This window comes from Phyllopteryx taeniolatus, chromosome 11 (genome assembly GCF_024500385.1).
Source record: "Phyllopteryx taeniolatus isolate TA_2022b chromosome 11, UOR_Ptae_1.2, whole genome shotgun sequence".
Lineage (NCBI taxonomy): Eukaryota > Metazoa > Chordata > Actinopteri > Syngnathiformes > Syngnathidae > Phyllopteryx > Phyllopteryx taeniolatus.
The window spans coordinates 21693871-21703313 of record NC_084512.1 but is presented as its reverse complement, the minus strand read 5'-3'; the positions used below and the strand labels follow the sequence as shown (position 1 = coordinate 21703313).

The 9443-nt window shown below is 41.0% G+C and overlaps 1 protein-coding gene across 1 annotated transcript; it reads left to right on the top strand.

Annotated features, from left to right (window-relative positions):
• Positions 1 to 4243: 4243 nt before the first annotated feature.
• Positions 4244 to 7968, top strand: nkx1.2la (NK1 transcription factor related 2-like,a). Its single transcript, XM_061790307.1, has 2 exons — positions 4244 to 4409; positions 6728 to 7968. Exons 1-2 carry the CDS (start codon positions 4244 to 4246, stop codon positions 7330 to 7332), a joined length of 771 nt encoding a protein of 256 aa, XP_061646291.1. The 3' UTR covers positions 7333 to 7968.
• Positions 7969 to 9443: the final 1475 nt, after the last annotated feature.

Here is a 9443-nt window from a genome sequence, read left to right as displayed (position 1 = left end):
TCTGATGTCCCGTGCTAGGCCGCACAGGCTCTTCCCGCTCTGCGTGAAGACAACCCGAGGCGCTTTACGTCCTCCTTTGTCCCGCTCACATACGCAAACAGATGTCCGGCCATTGGCCATTCTCCTAGGAAGTTGTAAAGCTCCAGCGTGCGGCCGGCTCCATTCATATGGAGGGCCCAGAGTGGCGCCTGCGCGAGTGCCATACACATGCAAATGGCGACAAGCGTGGCTCCCCCGTGTTGGGGCAAGCTTTAACAAATGTTTGACTATGTAAGTGCGGCGGAGCACGCCGGGCCGCCGGGTTATGACCGGCGGGAGCTCCAGGGGGAACACCAATCACAAGTAACACAGGAAGCGGCAGAGGGAAGAAAGAGAGAGACAGACAGTGTAAACACCTGACCGACAGAAGTACAGACCACAATCTGGACCTCACACACTTCAAAGATGCTAATGCAGAAGTGGGATCCAAAAGAACATTGGTGTTCAACCACTTAAGGAGATTACATACCAGGAAACTCCTTTCAATTCTCATCCTACGATAATGTACTGAACCACAGACAAGACAAAATGAAACACTGTACTGTACTTTATCAGAATCACTCTGATCGGTTTTCTTCTTTGATAATCAACTGTCCTCTGCCCACAAGCCGAATTTAAAACAAACAAAGACTTTAAAGTCACATTAGCAATACTGCTTTCTTGCAGCAGACACACAGTGACAAACATCACTGTATTTAAAAAAAGAAAAAGAAATAATAATAAGAACAATAATAGATGGAAAATGGATGGGCCTATTTATTGACAAATTGATCAATAACAATTTTCCCCATTTATCAGCAGCAGCGCTGTTGATTTAGTCTCAAATAGTTTGCTGTCTTAAGCAGGGTACACATACACCGATTTTTAACATCTTAACCGATAATTAAAGAATTGGTTGGGCACAACCGGCGGTGCCCTCAAACAATAATAAAAAAAAAAGCTTGCATGTTCTCGTCACATTCACAATGCTGTTTCCTTGACAACTGCATCACAAGGAACAGAAAGGACACGGAGACACGGCAGGAACGAATGCATAAAACACTGTTGATTCAGAGTAAAACAATTTCCAGTCTGAAGAAAAAAAGGATGACATCAGCTATGGAAATTGAGCTTCAACCACGCTTGGTCATAAATCCTCCTGGCAGAATGATTCTGCTCCATACAAGTGTGGCATCGAAACAGGTGTTCAGAATAATAATTGAACATATTTTTAGGGTTAATTGATTGTTAATTCTCACCATATTTGTTCAATGAAATTTTGCCAAATTAATTCACTATAAAACTTCCCAACCGGAATACAATTATAGCACAGAAAGTGCAGAATTGTTCGGATAAATTGCATTGATCACATTAAACGTCTGCCACTTGTTGCCAGGCAGAATACACCATTAAAAAGAAAAAATGTAATATTCTCAAAATCACAATGTCACTTCTTTTTGCAACTGGAACACAAGGCACAGAAAGGACAGGAAGACACGACAGGAATTAAGAAAATTACAACAAAAACGAACACTATAAGGATTGGAGATGCACATTCATTTTGAAATTACTCTGTAGCAACTATAAATATGTATTGTATATTAAAAACCAGTTTTTTCCCCCCCTCTCCACCACAGCATCATCGTTTGGAAAAAGAATATAAACTGTGTCCATCCATGCATCCATCCATTTGCCATTCAGCTTATCCTCACACATTCACTTCGACGGACAATTTAGAGTCTTCAATTAACTTACCGTGCATGATTTTGGGATGTGGGAGGAAACCGGAGTACTCGGAGAAACCCCACGCAGGTGAGGCCGGATTTGAACCCGGGTCCTCAGAACTGTGCGGCAGATGTGCTAACCAGTCTTCCACCGTGCCACCTAAACTGTGTCTATCAAGAGAAATGTATCTCGTAGGAAAGAAATTGAAATCTTTGGTCGGTTATGACAAGTTAAATAAAGCTTTGCAATTGCAGTAATTGGTTTGGCCTCCCGCTATCTGAAATAGTGCTCATGGTCACCATCGGTTTGTTTTTATCTGCGTCGGACACCTGCTGGGAATATTGATCCCGCGACGGTTTCACCATTTAGCCATCATCAGGCGTCAGGGTTTTAAACAACCCCTGCGTCACTTTATATTGAATACTAATGGCATCGACTGTGGGGAGCTCATTGATTGTGAATATATATCCATCAGCTTAGGTGAGAAAACAATCAGCGCCGACCATTGCGTGCCTGTAATTTGGTTTGCATGGATTCTCACAAATGGGCGTATTAGTATTGTTTAAGTTGTTACTGTAAATAACTAATTATTATTATACTACATTATTAGAACAGAACACAACTGGTCCTACAGTAAATGTCATATTTGCAGAAAATTCCCATGACATTTATTTACACTGTCAAAGTGCTATTTGTACTATTGGTTACAAACAGAAGTGCTCTTTAAGTAAACGGGTTATACATTCACTGACCAAAATATTAGGTACACCTGCAACAAGAATTGTGCCTTTAAAATTATTATTATTATTTCTTTACTAATATTGCAAACATATTATTGGCATACAATACTACATGACTAGTCCTAAATGTTGAATTAACACATAGATAATAAAAAATATACAGCTATATTTTCAAAAATGGACTTGAGTCAGGAATTGCTTATAACGAGTCATCATCACTAACCAAAAAATTAGGTACACTATTCATCATGTACGAGTAATTTTGTTTGCAGGGATTCTTCTCGTCAAAAATGCATATTAGTGTTATTTAAGCTGTTATTGTAAAGAACTGATATAAACTACTATATACAGTGGATATACATATTAAAATGCCATGTTTTTGTAATATAAAAAAAAGACCAGGATAAATCATTTAAAAAACGTTTTGTATGATTTATGTGACCCATAACATGTACAATTCAATTTAAAAAAAAAATAGACCAACTTTGACCAACTTGAAATTATATTATAACTTGTAACTGGCGATGTGGGATGGGGAACTTTTTTGTCGAATGTCTCATTTACCTGAATGGGTTTTTGTGTGTGGAAAATGCTTAATTTTGGGAAAAGTGGGAGTTTTGAGAATGGAAAATAGTTGCCTGGGTGTTCTGAATGAGGTGAATATGTGAAGCTGGAATGCTTTGAATCGGCGGAGAGATGCAAAAGGAGTAAAATATAGAACATTTTCGGAATCCGATGTGCGCACATTGCCACAAGGTGGTGCTCAAGCACTTGCCCTTTTGCCCTGAAGCGAAAAAAGTGTCTTTTTTGATGCAGCCTTTTATATAAATATATATTTAAAAAAAAAACCTCGTTCACCAATTTTACCCTAAAGTGATGCGAAATCTGACAAGCATTTATTTGAGTCATTGGGAGAATCGTACATATACTCCTGGCCTTGCATCATGCCCTCCTCTTCCTCCCTCCAAAAAATCAGTCATTTGAGCAGGGGTGTGTTGACTTTTTAAATCCACTGTAGCCTCCCTTCACCTCCATTGTTCATAGTGGTGTTATTGACTGCATTGATTGTGTTAACAGAAATAAATACATTAGTTGAAAACATACTACAACATACTTTTTCTTAAATGGATGAATAATTTTTGTGATTGGTGCCTTTTTAAAAAAAAATTGTTTTTTTTTTTTGGGGGGGGTTGTAGAGCACCTGCCCCCCAAAAACATATGTGCACGTGCCTGGTCGGATTAATAATTATACATTTTTTGGGTTGTTGAATAACGTGTGAAGGCTCTCCAGCTTTCACACAATGAGAGTTTCTGCAGGGGTCAAAAGGCATTGAAAACCCTAATGAAGGTCTCCCCCGCAAAAAGACTCCCAATTTGGTAACTCGGACCCAACCAGGCGCCATCTGTGGCCAATTTACATTGAGCTCGCGCATTTATTGAATTTAATGATATGGGTGATTATCGAGCAATGCCCGTGGCCCATTAGGGGGTCGTGTGAAACACAAAAGTGTTTGCGTGATGTGCGTGGGTTCGGGGAGGGGGGGTGTCAGACACTTTAAAGGAGAGCCAACTCGCACCCCTCCTGCAGGACTAGACAGACGAGGGGAGAGCGCAGATGATCCGGTTCGAAGACGCATCCAGACTATGAGAGGACTCTGCACGCGCGCGTAATTACGGATCACCTTCCCCCCCAACCCCCATTGTTTTAAGGGTCTATTTTTTTTTTAAGCATGCTGGATTCTAAGCACTGCGGAGTGACTATGACGTCCACTCACAACAAGATCTCCTTCTCGATCGACGACATCCTCGACCCGAACAAATTCAACAGCAAAAAGGCGGGTGAACTCGCCAAGTTTGGAGTTGCGGACGAGGAGGGGACTAGTTTGGAGACGCACAGCGACGCGGAAGGAGACGACACCGCAGAAGGTATAAAAATAAAAAATGTAAAAATTTAAACGTCAAAACATATATTTTGTTAAGCAGCAGATTGCATAAATCTTGCATATGGCTGCATTTTGCCATTGAGATGCATGCATTGGTCATAGAGAAATGGAAGAAAATGTAAAAAAATAAATACAAAAATAAATAAAAAGTACATTATGATTTTAAAATTAAACACTACTACTTATAATAATAATAATAATAATTAAAAATAGAAGTCTAAAATATTGCACACACCCGAAAAATCAATTTAAATAAAAATATGCTTGTACTGATACTAATAATGCTCAGTTTTAATGAAGAATAATATTAATTAAACCAGTGTTTCCCAACCTTTATTGAGCCAAGGCACTTTTTCTTGTTTTTTTTTTTTTACATTGGAAAGAAAACAAATCAGTGCACATTATCAAACAAATATGTCACAAAGAAAATGATATACAGGTAATTATGTACCTTCTGGAAGAGCATTTAATTGTTCTGCCTGTCACTATACATTCGTGGCATAGATAGTTAATGATATTTCCTAATGATCTCTCACGGCACATGGTTGGGAATCACTGAATTAAACAACAGGTTTACTGTTGTGGTTGTGTTGAAGTGTACTGCAAAAGATGCCCAAACATAACATTAGCTTAAGAACATAGTTCCCTATAAATCACATTTGAACAGTGTCAGAAAACAAGAAAAAAACAACAACAACAAAATCAACAAACAAGAAGAGTCCAGCTGCTTTGATTCAACCTTTGCAGATTTCTATGACATGGATGACAGAGAATCTACGCAGACATGAAGAATTTTTTTTTAACAAGCACATTGTTACATACCTTGGACAATATGCTATAAGACTATTAAAAACATCTCTCTGTTGTATCCTGCACCACTCAAACACTAAGTTTGTTAAATAGTTGTGCGTAATCTGGCAACAAGCAAACAAAGACGAGAACAGTATTTACATTGAAAATGGAAGCATGTATCCAATTATCCTGTATATAAAAAAATGGAAAAGAACGTTTTTAAAATAAAGACTTTTTGCAGAAAGTGAGTAGCATCAAGTTAAAACTGTATTTTATTAATATTTTTTTAAAAATTAAATCAGTCATCTTTGTATGACCTTGCCTTCATTTCCACGGTTCGTTCTCTTTCAAGGAAGCCACAAAGGCTTGTATCCCAGAGCCACGCCAGTGTGATTGGCATTGGGGCAGGCAGGCTGAGATAATTGTTTAAATCGTCCCATTGAGGACGCTTTGATCGATATCCCATTACCGCATCCTGCATATCTCCCTGCAGCACCTTGCAGGTACAAACCCGCACACCCCAGCCATGTCTGATCCCACCCTCCCCAAAAAAAAAAATAAACGCTCGATTCGAACTCCCCCGCCCCACCCCTCTTAAATAGATGACATTTATCGACCCGCGGGCAAATATGAAATCCATTAGCACGTCACGGCCGAGACGGCGTGGCTGGATTTAGGCGGGATTTCTTTCCGCAACATGACATTTGCGGCGCTATCTGCTGCTGATAAATTATTGAAGGATTAGTGGCCGAGTCCCACCACCACCACCACCACTTCAGGAAGACTTTACTTCTGTATGCCCACATTCACATGATAAATAAGAATGGACATTAGTCTAAAAAAAAAAAAAAAATAATAATAATAATAAAAAAAAAACATGACTTAACAGTTTTGCCTGCAGGAGCTGTCCATTCAGCACTGTCACCCATTGGCCACATTCACCTGAGGCCCAAGTGAAATTATGTATAAAACAAGTTAGTTAAAAGGAGGCGATATAAGTAACATGTCATTAAATGTATCTCATTTCTAACCTATACAAATACAGTACAGATTGTAAGCATCTATAATCAAGATTTTCCCCCATATGGGATCAGTAAACTATTATAATTAAAGTTCTTTTAAAACATGAATTGTACTTTTTTTTTTTTTTTTTTTTAGTAACATAGTTTGTTATAGATGTAGTTTTTGGTTGGAAGTCCGAATTTCGTCCCATTCTGGCTTGCATGAGTTTTTTTCCGTTTGCATGTTGAAGGCTCCAAGACGAGTGTGAATGTTGTCTGTCTATAAGTGCCCTGGGATTGGCTGGTGGCCAGTCCAGAGTGTGTGTGAATGTTGTCTGTCTATAAGTTGCCCTCTTTGAGCAGGGGCACCGTAAGGTGGAGAAAAGCGATTACGAATCTAAATCTCCACTGTGGGGCAGAAGCACTAACCACTAGGTCACCTTGCTCTCGACGTGATATTTATGAAGTTAATTTGCGAGCTCATGTTTTCTCTCCATTTCTTCATTAGAAGACAATGACCAGTCCGCTTCCTCCAATCAGCACCCGGTTGTGGTCGACCCCCTCACGATCACCCCCCCAGCCGAGAGCAACCACCGACTGCCCGAGGAGCAGGACCGCACGTCAAAGGAGTCGACGGTCATCCCGCAGGACCCGGCGTCGACGCACAACAAGAGGCGACGGCAAGACCAGAACGGCGCCAAGCCGCGGCGCGCCCGGACGGCCTTCACCTACGAACAGCTGGTGGCGCTAGAGAACAAATTCCGCACCACTCGGTACCTGTCGGTGTGCGAGAGGCTCAATCTGGCACTGTCCTTGAGTCTGACGGAAACGCAGGTGAAAATCTGGTTCCAGAACAGGCGCACCAAGTGGAAAAAGCAGAACCCCGGCGCGGACAGCACCTTGCCGCCGGCGCCCAGCCCGCTCATCAGTCCCGGCCAGGCCACGTGCGTCTCGGGCCAGGCCGGCTTCCAGCAGTCCTTCCCCAACCTCAGCTCTGGGAATGTCATCTTTCACACGGCCGCGGCTGCTCCCCTTTCATCCACTGGAGGGCTCCTGCATCCCTTTTTGGGCAATGCATTTGTGCAGCCGTCCTATTTCAATCCCCTCCTATGAGAGAAGGACTTGACTCTTCTGCTTATTTGTTGACTGGGTATGCCAAATGTTTGACAAAAATACTTTTTATAGAAGGGGACATATTATAAAACTTTTAAAATGGTTTATATACTGAGAGTTGTCACTGACGACTTTAAATTGTCTATAGGTGAGAACGTGAGAGAGATAGTTAATGGTTGTTTGTACCCTGTGATTGGCTGGTAGTCGGTGGTTGCTCTCGGCTGTAATTGTAACCCCGCCTCTTGCCCGAAGTCAGCTGGGATAGGCTCCAGCTCACCCTAATGAGGATAAGCGGTGTAGAAAATGGATGGATAGTTGGGTCCCTGGAGTGCCTACTAACCCATCAAGTGTGAAATCAAACATCAAAGTATATCTTTTATCAGCTTATGTCTGAAAATGTGTCTGTGAGCGAGCTGGTTTTCTGGTGTACATGGTTAAATTAGCCACTGGTCGCTTCGAACACGCACCATTCATTTGCAGTCTGGACGCGGATGGGAGAAAATCTCCTGGTCTGTAGGGCGTCACAGCGTCTCCAATTCAACACAAAAAGTCGCTAGATTTGTTGCACTCCGCTTTAAAGAAAATAGTGGCTAGAAGGGGCGTAAACTTTGCTAAATATGGGAACACTGAGCTAGCTCCTTCATCGGTTGTCAAGGTAACGAAACCTGTACATTGCATTTGCATGAGACAGAAGCCCCCCCCCCCCCCCCCCAAAAAACACCGTCATTTTTACCAGTGTAACAAATGGGTATTAAGTGTGATGTTATTCTTTATCTTTAGTGTCATTTCGGCCACATCATGCCAGATACCTTTTATTAAGACACCTCGAGAGTTTTTTGAAAAAATGCATGTTCAAGTTTTTGTCATGGCCTAGGTTGCACCATTAATGTTTGAACACTATTGTCTGCCCTTAATCTGTTGTCATGGACCATTTTTTCCCCACCAAAGCATTGTTGAAAAAAATAATAATAATAAGGATAATGTAACAATTGTCTGTCATTGTGTTTGTTGAAACTCTGTATTCAACAGCGCTTGTAACACAAAGCGTGGCATCTTGCAACCAACCAGCTCACAAAATTAGTGTTATTTAAAAAATAAAAACGATATCAGTGTTATTTAATTAATAAAAATGAAAGCGTTGGTCTGATGCAGAATTGAATCGCTCCACCCTCCTTTTGTACTTGCATCCTGCCACCACATGATGTCACCATTTCCTTACACCAATCTAATGCAATGACCATTTCAAGCGATATCATATGTTTTGAGGAGATAGTCTCTTGGATTTATCAGGTATTTTGGGGGTGCAATTGGTCACATTTGTTTGTGGAAAATATTAGAACATTACAATTTCAAGTTGATCACAGATGGTGTGATGAGGCAGTAGATTTATGAAGCAAACCCACCTATTGTACTTCATTTTCTTGCACGTGTGCGTGACTTGCGAGCTGACATCTGCTTCGAAGAATGCTCTTTGAGTCACAGTGGACCAAGGAAGCAGCCTTCATCTTTATCTGCAGAAAGAGAGAGTGCATGAGAGCCAGAGGAGTCAATTTTCTCCTGACAACATTTTGACAGTCTGAGAGTTTGACATGCATTTCAATTGTTCAGATGAAGCTTACTCGCCGCTGTCAAAACCAAAACAACGTCACTCTGCTCTTTATGTGTTGTTGTGTTAGACTAGGAATGGTTCTGGTGGATTTACTATTGCACAAACACTCTTAATCAATCAAACTGGGGTTGGGAGAGACCCATGAGTTCCCCCTTAATTCCTTATCTTACCAAACCATTTTGGACAACTTAATAGGAAGGCCCCTTGTATTCTCGTGTACAAAACCAGGACAAAAAAAAAATAATTTGTTATTCCGTTAGCTTCAACCTCCAATTTCTGGATAAATGGGACCCACTCCAACATTTTAGAAAAATTATTTGCGGGATAGTGCAAGTGGAAGTTGTTGAAAAACTGCAACTTCCAATACTTTTGACCATATGGTGTCTGTTCCTTCCTTCCTTCATGCCCTCTTTTCTTCCATCCTTCCTTCCTTCCATCATATTGCTTATCCTGTTGACGTTCTGGGGGAGCTGATTTGGGGCTGAAGGCAGACACGATCGGG

Bases quoted from the DNA above. Each gene is read 5' to 3' on its own strand.
- nkx1.2la (XM_061790307.1), top strand. From the start codon at position 4,244: ATGACGTCCACTCACAACAAGATCTCCTTCTCGATCGACGACATCCTC. The intron at 4,410-6,727 runs GTATAAAAATAA...TTTCTTCATTAG, and splicing joins AGGAGACGACACCGCAGAAG to AAGACAATGACCAGTCCGCT.